Source organism: Triturus cristatus, chromosome 7, assembly GCF_964204655.1.
Source record: "Triturus cristatus chromosome 7, aTriCri1.1, whole genome shotgun sequence".
Lineage (NCBI taxonomy): Eukaryota > Metazoa > Chordata > Amphibia > Caudata > Salamandridae > Triturus > Triturus cristatus.
This window is the reverse complement of record NC_140590.1, coordinates 914,320,058-914,333,514: the sequence shown is the minus strand read 5'-3', so window position 1 is coordinate 914,333,514 and position 13,457 is coordinate 914,320,058. Positions and strand designations below refer to the sequence as shown.

Sequence of the window (13,457 nt, the reverse complement as noted above, 5' to 3'; positions counted from 1 at the left end):
AAGACAATTGTGGAGGTTTTAAAAATGTAGAAGGTGCTCAGGAAATATGCAAAAATCCCTTTGTGACATGGATATACCTTGTCATGGAATAATCATGACCCTCCACAACAGATTACAATAGAAGCACTTCAGCCCTGGATAGAGTGGCATCACAACTCTCAGATAACTGAGAAGAGAGTTCCTGTCCGTCCATGAACTGAAAGCAGAGTGTAATCCGTCGAGAGCGTTTTTTAGGTCGAGGACTACCGGTCTGCCGAAGGCAGAACCGGAAGTCGAGATTTAATGTTTCCTAGAGTGGCTCCTTAGCCCGCCTCTCTTTTTGCCTCTCATCCATTGGCTGGCTTCCTAAACGGAGGCCAGCCATTGGAGGAGAGAGCCGTCCCTCCAAATAGGCTCCGTCTTTTTCAGATTCGGGGGCGTGTTCCTTGCTGTTCTTTCCACTTTTTAGCCACGCCCTTTTAGAACAGCAGGAACACGCCCTCGAAGCCGAAAAAGTTTTGGAGCTTCCATCCGTCCTTTTCGGATTCGGGGGCGTGTTTTTGTTTTTCTCTCCTCCAGCCAATGGCAAGAGGAGAGAAAAGAAAACACGCCCCCGAATCCGAAACCTCCACTGCGTTTCTCCGAGGCATTTCTGCTTCGCCTCGGAGCACGTGTGTCCTGTCTTCCGCAGCGCGCTTATGCCTTCTTACCACCAGTTATGTCGAGCTCCATGTCCCGGGTTCTACGGCCTGCTCTTGGCCTGGCTATGCGACCACTGGAGCCTCTTCTGCCTCGCGTGTGTTTGGGAGCCGCCGCCCCTACGCGTCCTTTCACTCGTAGCCTTTGGCTACTGGGTTTTGCCTCCACCCCTTAGAGACCCGGTCTGCTGCATTCCCAGCGAGGCCTGCCATCCGTGTCCTGCGGCTGCGGAGGACTGCACACAGAAGGTGAGAGCTGAATATAGGGAGGAACGCCAGGGCTGGGGAGAGGGATATCATTGCCAAGAAGCAGGGGGCGGTAACTGAATGAGCTTGTGCAGAGGCTAGTTATCAAGAGAGTTCGCCGGCGGCACGGCGTGGAGGAATACCGATAGACGCGCGATGAACAGCTCTTAGAATGTGCTCTGGGTAAGTAGCCTTTACTGTAAGGATTTACGGAGACCGGTGTTGCAGATTTTTACTAGTGTGTCTTAAGTCCGATGTCCTTGGAGTTAGGGTACTTGGAGAGTCCTGTGTATGTCCTCGAACTGATTAATGTTACCGGATCTTTCTTTTGTTAACTGTTCGTAGTGAAGCGTCCAGAGCTGGTCAGGTCTCCGCCCACTCCGAGCACTGTGTATTGACTGCTAGGGATTGTAAGGGATTTGTGTCCCACGTCTGTTTTTAGTCTCCCTGGAAACGGCCCTCCCTGGACTCCCTCCTTCGGGAGAGGAAGGCCAGGCTGCTCGAAGCTCGCCACTAATTATACCATTGGTCTGAGCCTGCCTGCACACATACACGTCTAGCCTCCCATTTCTTTACCTGTCATGCTTCCTGTCTGCCTGCTCACTCCTCTATCAATTGCGTTATCTGTTTTGCTTGTCTCTACATCGTAGCTACTCTTTCTCGATCTCTAATCCCCACCCCACCCTCTCGTTTGGTTTAGCGCCGATTCTGAAGCCTCAGGGCCCTGCATTGGATTCGCCCAGGGCAGTAGCGGAAGCAGCGGCACTGTTACGAGGCAGCTTTAAACACGGAACCCCCAAAACATGGAGCAGAGATCACAAAGAAACGCACTGATACCCCCTACCCAGCACTTTTTCACTTTGACCACATCTGTTCCCCATCTGCCCCAGCTTATTCACCTATCCAGTCTTTCCACTGTAACCCTCCTCCCCCTTCTCCGTCCTCCTCGCTTTCTGTCCCCTCCCTTCCTCAAGAGCCCCCCTGCAGAAGGGGGAGGAACCAGGAAGCGAAGAGCAGATGTAAAGTGCTTCCCTGCCCCCTTTTTTCCCCAACCACGCCCCCGGCCTGCCACAGCTGCGTCTTTTGAGGTCACTGATGAAGTGTGGGGTGGGGGGGGTTCTCCCGCCCCCGCTAGTCTGCATTCAAACCTGTGACCTGCAGGTTACCCAAACAAATCTTAGCAGCCACCGCATCGATTCATTGAGCAAAAAAACGTAAGCATTGAAACCTGTGACCTGCGGGCCGTGCTGATCTGCAGGTGCATTAGCCATCCGAGCAGGCTCAAAGCCTGTGATTTACAGGTTAAAAATGGACATGTCCAGTGGACGTTCAGCCCAATCCGCGGTCTATGGCCTTGAAAGCCTATCTTACCCGGCTGAAAATGTATTTATTTAGAAAACTGTATATGCCGCCAAGGCAGGCGGCCTCCAAGGGGGTCAGAGCGCCTCACATTTATGCATGTTAAAGTACAGTATATACAGCAGTCCAGTCATGTAAGAAAGTATGGGGACTTTGAACCTGAGCACAGTGGGTACAGCGTCGGGGAGAGGTCAGTTTAATAAAAAAAAAAAAAAAAAAGCTTTATTGTTGGGCTTCCACTGAGAGTAACTTCATATACAATATAATGCACAGACCATATATGGAAATAGTTAAACTGATGTTTAAAGTGCAGGAGACCTACTTCTTTCCTTTCAACCTGAGGTAACACCATTAACCCTGCCGGAACAGTTATTATTTGACAAGAAGTATGGGAATATATAAACATTGAGTAAAACATTAACTTCAACTGTGTGGCTCTGTGTGTGTGTGGGGGGGGGGGGCTCTGTGTGGGGTGGCTGTGTGTGTGTGAGGGTGTGGCTCTTTGTGTGTGTGTGGGTGGCTGTGTGTGTGGGGGAGGGTCTGTGTGTGTGTGCGTGGCTCTGTGTGTGTGGCTTTTTTTTGTAGGTGGCTCTATGCGTGGTGGGTCTGTCTGTGGGTAACTGTGTGTGTGTAGGTGGCTCTGTGGGTGGCTCTATTTGTGTGTGGGTTGCTCTGTGTGGGTGCCTCTGTGTGTGGGTGCAAATGCAATAGGTCTCGCATTTGAGAGTGATTAAGCTATTGACATTGTAAATAATGCCGTTTCTTTAAATGTTTTTAAAACATAAACAAAAATAATGTCATGAGCAATGCCAATACCTTTAACCTTAACAATGCCGAGACCATTGCATTGAGAGAGAGAAGTTGTCTGCAGGGAAAAGTGGATATCTAAAGACAAGATGAGATATAGTAATATTCCATCAGTAATGTTTCTCAAAGGTTCCTTGCAACCAGTTGACACCTCAGTTTCCTTTGTAGGATCCGTATCTGCCTGAGCCATGACTTTATGACCTCCTCCAGGGACCTTTCCAGTGGGCCCAACCCCATCTCTCTCTCTATCTCACTACTTCACTCTCTCTCTGCTAATACAATAGGTATCACATATGCCAAAAAAAGCTAATGCCAATAGAAATGACAATGCCATTTATTTAGGGGTACAAAAATGATAAAAAAAATAATGAGCAATACCAATAGCTCTACCTATAATATTGCCGAGACCATTGCATTGTAAATGCTTGTTTAGTAACTCCAGCTGTGGTGGGGAGAACAAGCGACGTAGTGGGGATGGGCTGGGATTCCCAAAGGGGTCAGCTGCAAAAAAAGAACAACATGGAAATATTTCCAATCTATTTTGAAGTTTGATCAGGTAACATCTTCCGAGAAGCAAGATGAACAAAAAAGAAATAGAAAAGATAAACGCAGATATATATAAGCTTAGAATAGTGGGGACTCCTCCACCAATTAATGCATACAGTTGTAAATGTAACTCATTTGGAGTAAACGTACTAGTTTGTTCATTTATTGACTGAATTTGACGCTCAAAAGAATCCCAGAGTCTTTGCTCAGGCCAGTGTCTAACTGAGGAAAAACACATGTTCTGAGGTAGTCCGATGTTAAATACTTTGTGGTCAGGGAGTTGTTTAGCTTTTAAAGTCACCACAAGGAAAAGAAATACAATTTGTCCAATTAGAAAGTCTGATCTAGTAGATGTAAATAACTATTGTGAAGATGGCACGAAAGCAAGTGGGTTTATGGTATATCAGAACTCGCTACAATCCATAACACGGTTCACACAGCATTGGAAATGTAAGTAGCCCATTCCCCTCCCCCCCCCCTCTCCCTCCACTATTCTAGGATGGGTAAACCAAAATGAACTTTGTAATGGTACAGGGAGAACTGGTCTACAAGCGCCACGGCCTCAGACATAGATGGGAGAATAGTTGCAGAGTGTAGGAAAAATAGCCTTGGTTTTAAAAAACTGCTCGCCATTTGCACTTCGTCAGAAATGTACTGAATATGTTAATATTATGGGCAGAGGCCTAGCCTACGAACTAAATTAAATGTAATTAAAGAGGGAAAATCGACTCCATGAATGCAGTGTTGGAGAAACCATTGCACATTAATTCAATAAGAAATCAAACCTAAATTGGATCGTAGCAATTCATTGTTTTCTTTTATGTAAAATGCAGTCAGTTTAAGGTTTAAACATTTGTACTGTAACGATTAATGCAATAAAAAAAAAAGAACCTCACTTTTCAGGATTTGTAGCTACAACTCATTACTTGAGGTTGTGTTAGAAACATTTTTAGGTCAAGTCTAACGCAGCGCGCATGTGCTGCGCAAGAAAAATGACCTCTTGAAATCACTCTGGACTTTTCACACGCTCGTGGGTGTGTTTTTTTGTCGAACCTAGCGCAGTGCGCATACGCTGCTCTAGGAAAACTACCTCTTTGAATCACTCTGGACTTTTCACATGCTCGTGCGTGTGATTTTTTTTTTTAGCATTTTTTCTGTTGGGCTTTGCTTGAGTCTTTCTAAAAAGACAGCACGCAATTGGGCAAAGGCGGATGCATGTCCCACCTTTCCCAGGAAATGTATCCACCCACGGCCTACGGCTACGGGCAGGGGCGCCATCTATTCGGGGTCATGTCACCATTTGTTTTTAATTAGTGCGTTCACCGCGCTGCCGTGCTCACTCGCCCCCGCTTCTCTCTCACGCCATTCTTTTTAACCAACCCTCCCTTCACATGTCACATGCACACGCACAGCCCTGCCAATGCTCTGTTTGCAATGAGAAACTTGTGCATTTGCTGTCATGCTAGGCCCATTGCTGTTGACTTGTAGAAGAGGGAAGGCAGCAGAATCGTGTTTTGACAGTGACGGCCGAGGCAGAGGTAGCGAGGCCTCTGCTTACGCACACGGCTACTGATTTTCTCTACTGTGCTCGCTTTATGATTTGGTACTGGCATTATATAATGCAATCTTAACTTTAAGGCAAGCACCCTATTAATCTTATCTTATGTTTGACCTCACAACCTCCGGTTCGAACCCCAGTGCCTCTGCTCAGCCTTTCATCCTACTAGAGGCCGATGGACTAATTAACATTCATTTGGTTGGCAATAACATCTGTTACTCGGCACCAAGATGCAGCATACTCCAGCGCCGCCTTCACTTGCACACTGGGATAACTCACTTTCGCCTCCTTTCAATTTGGCTCCTGATTTTCTATACTGTGCTCGCATTCTGATTTGGTACTGATTTAGTACTGGCATTATATAATAGGAGCCAGCAGCGGTGGCGCGCAGGCTGCCATCTGTTTTGAGTCAGGTTTCATTTCCGGACCTTGCCGCTTTCATTAGAAGGCGTGTCCCCTCCACCCCACCTCCACAAGAGTGCGCTTTCATTTTCTCTAAAATACAAAGGAACAGAAACAAAATCAATTACGGTGACATCTTACTTTTCAGCAGAATCGTCAGCAGCGTGTAATGAGCGGGCCTTGGCCAATAAGCATACCCTGGAAGGCAACAAGCAGCTGCTACAGTAGTTAAAGCTCCTTAAAGACCACTCATGTCTTGGGGAGGAAGGGAACGATCCTCGTGGGGTTTCAGTATATAGCTACATTGTGATGCTTAACCATTTGTTGACTGGATGATCATGCTTCTGGTTAAACAAAACAGAAGAACGTTAGCAATCAGCATTTTACCCGAACTGTTGTGGAGAAAAAACAAACATCTACAGCAGGTAGGCACAGCGTAACTCACAGCGTAACTCTACAGAGTGCATCTTTTCGCTCCCCCACCTCAGAAATCTGCAAGCACTTCTCCTTTCATTCCTTTTTATTTTTTTCATTATGTAGCACAAATGAAGGTATCAAAGCACTTTACATAAGTTCTAGTTCCTTTACAGAAATCTGCCCGATGGGTGATAATGTGCTGCATGGCCAAACACATATAAGGTCCCAAAGACGAGACCTACTGGCTATGCCAATGCTTGTTCTTTTTTACTGTGAATCGATGCTTCAGGCCGTCTTAGTTTCTAACTTTAAACTACAGAGACCTGCGTTCTAAACCCGGCATTAGTCCTATAAAGGTATGCTTTTGTGTATACACATATATCTCATGAAGCTTAGTGCTTAACCCACACTAGCTTCTCAGTAGGTGTGTTATCTGGTACAGCTGTCCAAAGAAGTCCTCACTCTTCCACTGGTGCGTCTACTGCTGTCAGGGGTGCAGCGAAGCCTGTCGTGCAGAGGGGCCACCAACCCTTCAACTCAAGAACATTCAAAATATATATGTGAGACTCAGGGGCCCCTCTTCGCATTCTTCAGGGAGGCCCCATCATTTTGCCTTATGCCATTGACTACTGTTCTCAGTCCTTGCGCCTTTTGCAACCAACCCCCGTGGCCTCCACAGAATCCCTATCCTTTACCTTCAGCTGCCCTATGGACTTGCTCTTCAGACCTACTCTTCCATCAGTGATCTTGTCATTTTGTAAGAGTTCTGTTACATTCCCACAAATAGATCTTGTGCTGCATTGTAAAGTAACTGCTTCTGCTTTCTGGGCCAAAAGCAGTGATCTTGTGGTCTTCTTTCTCCCGTTAGTGACTTCAACATGATATAAATCCGTAGCATTTGCTGGGGTACTTGTGGTCTCTGACTCTAACAACTAGTTAACCAGATCCAAATTACTGACTGCATCCAAGAGTGCAAATAGCACCATACGTACTCAAACACAGTATCAGCTGATGTCACCAACTAAACATATGTATTGCTCAGTGCACGTATTTATAGAGGAAACCAGTGGCATGAAGCGAAGTGGATTTTGTGAGTCATGAGGAAATGACAGAAAGTAGTATCATCTTCAGCCTGAAGCTACCACAGTATAAAACTTGTTTATATCTAACGTGGCCTTGTGTGCATAAGGAATGTATGGTCAGAAGATAAACGGGCCACACCATTAATACTGAAAATTGAGAGCTGAATGCTGCAAGATCCGTCCATGTACTTATCTCCTCGGTCTTTTCCTCTCAGTCACTCGTTCTCCTGAAATATTTTACTTGTTGGTCAAGCATCTTTCCATTGCGGTAGAGCAACCGTGGAAAAACTAAAATATGGCGAGCATAAATAACCTTTCAGAGGATTCTCAAACCTCCATTGCGCTTGCATTCGATTGACCCTATTTTTTCCTACTCATTTTTCGAGGGGCTGAAAAGTGCTGAAAAGAACCTCTGTTATGTCTATTGCTGAACATATTGGAAATCAACCACAGGCCCTAATGTTTAAGCAGCTAAATACCCTTTTCTTTGTATCCTTATTATGTAACTGTGAACAATGAAAACATTCCATGGTACAGACACATGCAGTACTCACTGCTGAACCTCTCTCCTCAGGGTCGAGACTGCGAAGTGCCCATCAATGCCTGCATTAAGAACCCCTGCCAGAGCGGTGGGACCTGTCACATCAGCGAGACGGATAAGGACGGATTCAGGTAGGCACTCAGTGAATTCCATAAAAGAATGTTAATGCAGTAAAACGTGGAGTACAACTGGGCAGCGTACCTTTAAAAAATGTCTAAGAGCTCATTTAAAAGCATGTATGAGGACAGCATAGTTCTGTGCGACAGATGGGGAATTATCCAATTGGCTCACTGCCAGACCCCAGCTTTTTTCAAGAAACAGACTCACAAACCTTTATTTCAGAACAACAATTTTATGAAACGCTTTCTTCAAAAATTACTCTCTGTGCTTTGAATCATGCAGGGATTTGGGGGGATCCGAGCTGTGCTCATGATGAACAGACTCGCTTTCAGTGGGGCGCAGGAAGGCGCAATTGCCCGGTTGAACCGACAGGGGGTAACGTCTGTTCTCAGCCCTATAAGAAGCTCTGACTCGGAGAGTCGTTCTTATGAACCTCTAGGGGGGAGAGCAGCAGGTGAAATTTAATCATATGCTGGGGCAGTCATTAAAAGAAAACAGGTCTTATTTAAAAAGAGTGACCACGTGCAGAGATGCGGGAAAGGGACTTGTGAGGAAGTGGCCCTCTCACAGTTAAAGGTCGTCAGGAAAGGAACTAGATGTCAAACGCATGTAATGAGAGGCCCCTCCGAGTCTAGGTTGTGGGGTCTGGGAAGAAAATTATGTCTTTCACATTCTCCATGGGAAAATACCTCCGTAAAATATTTGACTGCGCAGTTCGTGTACTCTTTCTAGCTGATTTACCCCACACCCTCCTCAAATTCCAAGTTCTAGTATGTATTAGGGTTGAATACACAGCAATGCTGTCCGGTCCTTTGTTGATCACATTCTCCTGCTTATTGCAGTCTTGATCTTGGAAAAAGAACAGCAAAATTAGTCATTTACAATCATCCTCCAAGTCTTACAGAAATACAACTAAAACAGATAAACAGATGTCTAGGTAATGCATTCAGTAATCTATTACACAAGGTATTGAAGAGACATAAGCACGTCAATAACATTTTGCACATGAGCTCATTATAACTTTACAAAAATATTTTAGAAAATTATGAATTCTATATTTTTGCTTTTCTTTAGAAGACAGTTGTATGAATATGGTCTTTGTAAAAATCTTCATTCTTATTACGTAAAATTCACCACATACAAAATCCCATCCACAGCTCAATAAAGCACAGGTTAAGAGTGATTACATTATGAGAATCATTTCCTCCGAGCTAGGATGTAAAAAGCGCAGAGAGGTTGGTTATCCTGCCCACTCATCCATCCATTTGAACCCAGCAGTCACCTTGACACTGAATGAAAACCTCTCGCTTGCAAAGAGAGAGTACAGTGTACTGTACTTTTATGGGAAATGACCTAAACCCAACTTCCCAATGATGGTTCGGGTCCACTGGAATGAGCACATTCTCACAAAAAGACCCAATGCTGGTTCAGGAATATGTTCCAACGCCTCGCACCGAGATCACCATAGTAACAGAATTGTATTCAGTGCCAGAATTGTGAGGGAACAAAACAAATATGTCCACTGGCAGATAAGGGTGGGAACTTCTGCAGGTGGAGTATTCCTGCAGGTGGGTAACCCTCTATGTCTCTGCTTCAGCTGGTGTAAAGGCCAGCCTAGATGGTGTCTACCATTGTGCAGGAGCTTCTGTTATTTATTTAGGCCTCATTCTCAATTCGACCCGATGAGAGAGAGTTTATCCATGTCTGCTAACTGTTGCATTACTTTCCAAGAGACACAAGAAACACTTGTGAGGATCCATTCCCCTTTGGTGTCCTGCAGTACAGCTACAGTTGTGTTGACTGGTCACTGATATAAGAAACGTATCTTTTCATAACCTGTGCTCTATAATGTGGTTTTGGCTGTGTGAGGTCAGATTTTGCCATTAGAAAAATGTACAAATCAGATGAGCAGATGCTACACTTTATCAGCAATTGTGTGAGGGAAAAGCACTGTAGTCAACAGAATGATATTGAAATGAGATGTGAAGAAATGTATTTTCCTTGCTTCATCCCCTTACAGTTGTTCCTGCCCTTTGGGATTTGAGGGGGAGAAATGTGAGATTAATCCAGATGACTGTGAAGATAATGACTGTGAGAATAATGCTACCTGCGTTGATGGGATCAACAACTATGTCTGTCTTTGCCCACCAAATTACACAGGCAAGTACTTGTATCAAGAAGCTCATAACACAATGATGAGTGCTATTGTTCAGATTATATGATATAATCTGAGCAACTATTGCCTAGGACTGCATGGCTCAATGGGGATGAGTATTTTACAGGACAAACAGTATGACTGAGATTACAACTGCTCTAGACTGCATGGTATGAAGATTATATTTGACCGAAAGCACACAGTGGATTACTGGTGACCTTGCCATGTCATTGAATGCTAATTACTATTGCCATCCATCATATAGTACATATAGTGTAAATACACAATGATTTTGTTGCAAACCATGTTCACCATAAGAGAGGGTTTCCTATACTTTTTTTAAACCAAATTTGCATTCATTAATGAGCATCAAAGTCCTATAAAGTATAGTGATTCCAATCTGTTTATGAAGAAAAAACATATATGTATTCCACCACACATCAATAATTAGAATAATTAGTCATCTTTAGCTGGTCAGTACTCAGCTTTGAGGAGTTTCAAAATAAGTATAGTAGGTTTCGTTATGAAAACCATTGTGGTTTTTTTTGTAGCCTTGTAGGTAAAGATTCTAACCCCATAACAAAATTTGTGCTTACCCCTTTAAGTCAAGCCACATGGAATGCCACTACAAATCAATAGACATTGGGCTAGTTTCACAAATCTGTTTTTCTGTGGGGACATTTGTCTGCCTCCTAAGTCACATCTAAGTCTAGGAAAGACACATTTCCACAAACACAATTCACTATGAATAAGAGTGTTAGTGATGTTTACCTGTAGAGTCCCAATCCTACATATCCATTTGTGGCATCTGACTACATTATTTGATTAGTGTGGCCCTCAGCCTAGAACTCGGTTTTGAATCATGATGTGTGTTAAAACAGATGGGTGCAATGTCCAGCTTTCTTTTTGTGTAAGATGTCTTCAAACAGCATTGAATTGTATCTTATGGTTTTGTGTTGCATTGAAATTACATTTGAATATATAACCCTGATGAGGTGTTCAGGCATTTTGATGCACAGGTAGCTTGCTATGTCGAGGTTGTACCTGTTTGGAAGGACGTGGCTTTTTAGTGTGGTCTATGCGGAAAGTGTGTTGATGTCCTGCATGATGGCCAGAATGATCTCTTACTTTATCTGTTACTTAAATGTGTAGTTGAGTGAAGAGGAGTGAGATATAGAATGCATACTCTTTATATCATTATTGTTTCTGTTTACAAAGGTGCGGGTTGTGCATGCGCAACATAGGGCAAGTGTTTTGCTGTTGCACATGAAGAACGGGTTTCATCTTCTTTTGTTGCTGTGATGGTGTAGGTTTGCGTGAAAGAACATAGGGTAAGAGAATAGCTATAGCAATCATTTCTACCAACCTTGTGGTGGAATTTTGGTTCTGTTGTTTTGGGCAGGTATTGTGCTGAGGCATCTGTTGTCCATGCCCTCCTTGAATAGGAGATTCGATCTGTCTCATGTTAGGTGTAATCCTAAATTATCTTTGGGGGAAGAGCGAATATTTGTCCACCTATTAAATTGCAGGTGGTCTTGAAAGTTCCTCATCTTTGTTCTCTATCCCAGGAGATCTGGGTCTGGTTCTTGGGTGATTATTGAGACATCTTTTGTCGTTGCCCTCTTTGCGAGGGAGATGGTGCAACCTCTTTCTTTGTTCAAATAGGTCCTTATCCACTGGGAAAGGCCTGGCCTTCACAGCTTCCTGATTTACAAATAGTCTTGGATGTTTCTTGTCTTTGACAAAGGAAAGCTCATAATTGTAATAACTTGAGTGAGAAGAATGTATTAAAGAGATGCACACATTCCTATTAATTGGGACACATTGAGTATTATTTTTACTTAAGAGCCACTTTAAAAAAATAGGTTTAATTTACGTTATTTTCATGCTATTCATGCGCTTTAAGGCAGTTCTGCCTCTTTAGCAGATATTCTGCAGTTTATTTTCTTTGAGAAACAAAAGCAGTTGAAAGGTATATATATTTTGGCAAAGCCCTGGGAAATAGTCCAACCTTAATTTCAGAGAAAACCTGCCAGTGGAGAAATACAAGCCCCTTTTCACAGAATTATAGTGTGCAGTAAAGCTTTCCAAAGCCTGACTGACATCCCACAAATGTAACCTATGGTTTCGTGCCAATCATGGGGAAGACTCAAAGTTCCAGGCTGCAAATGAACAAATGATTGAATGTGTCTGAAGAATAGCAAAGTACTAGTGTTAAACTGTATTACCTGATTAAAGAAGTAGACAGGCAAATAGTGATCCGAGCCAACCCAGAATCAGTAAGATTCAATAGGTCAAAACTCCATAGGAAACGCGTACCTTCAATAGACTAAAGGCATCATGTAGAGTCTCTCAGATAGGATACTCTAACAACATATGACAGATATCCCATCGGGTGTAATGCAAATGCTATGGGCTATAATGCGCTTGTAATACAGTGGATGGGCATTCCTCACGTTTGTGATAGAGCATCCTGTCTACAAACTCTAAATAAGGGCCTAAGACAATTATAGCTAAATAATTAAATACATACAAAGCAACAAACTCGGAATTGAAGGCAAGGAGGATGAATGAGGTCCTGTACGAGTTCTCTTTACCTTCACTCCACAGGCAGTGTCTTTTCCTGCTGGGACTAACCAGAACCAGAGTGGTTCTTGGACTCCCAGAGGGCCCTTCCTGTCAATGCTGTTTTTTCAGGTCACTGACAAAGCACATTTACAAACAGTTGGAAATCAGAATCTGGAACAGCTTTTTTTCTTCGACTGGCGACCCAGGCTGCAATTCTCATTCGTCTTCTAAAAAAATGTTCGGCCATACCAACTGTGAAATGCTGCAAACAAGCGTCTTCTGTGCGCTGCTGAAGCACACCCCTCTGCTTCCTGCCTGATCACTTCCCTCACATTGAACTTTAGTCAGAAAACTGCACTTGAAACTCCTTCGAGCTTAATAGTCAGTGCAGTGTTTTCATGTATGTCATTGTCATATCAGTGCACAATTTTTTCTTGTAAACTATATTTCCTTACATTACAAGTTATGGTGAACACATTTTTTAACACCGGTTCCTGCTTATGACAATGTATTATATCATCGAGACAAATACATTACAAAAATAAGAAATCATTAATGCGCAAACTTTTAGAAATAAACTGCACTCTTGTGGATGAAGTTGGTTAAATTAATGTACTGGTAGATAATCATTATTTTCTTTATCACTTTTGCCCATTATAATTTAATTATCTGCTTTTAAATCCTTCTTAAGGAGTTTGCACATAGTAAATTGCTATAAGTTTGTCTTTTGTGTTTGTATTTCATTATTCCCTTTTGAGGTGTCTAGCACAACAAATAATATATCTTTTCTATACATTATAAAACTGGCACAACGGAAAAGGTGAATATGGCAAACGTTAATGTTCCTCTGTTATGAGATTCGCTATATGTATTGTATTTATTACAAAGTTTGATTCCACTTATTTAAAAAAAAATCTTTTATTTTTTTGATTGAAAGTAATATTTATGAGGATGATTCTGTTTTTTCATTTTTTATCGC

General features: G+C 43.1%; 1 protein-coding gene across 2 annotated transcripts in view; it reads left to right on the top strand.

The window, feature by feature from the left end:
- SLIT3 (slit guidance ligand 3) overlaps positions 1-13,457 on the top strand; it is a 1,010,870-nt gene that overhangs the window by 916,676 nt on the left and 80,737 nt on the right. For both annotated transcript variants that reach the window (XM_085617848.1, XM_085617849.1), the window contains 2 exons: positions 7,669-7,766; positions 9,776-9,915. In XM_085617848.1, coding sequence (XP_085473974.1) covers positions 7,669-7,766; positions 9,776-9,915 — 238 coding nt within the window. The remainder of the gene's footprint in view (positions 1-7,668; positions 7,767-9,775; positions 9,916-13,457) is intronic.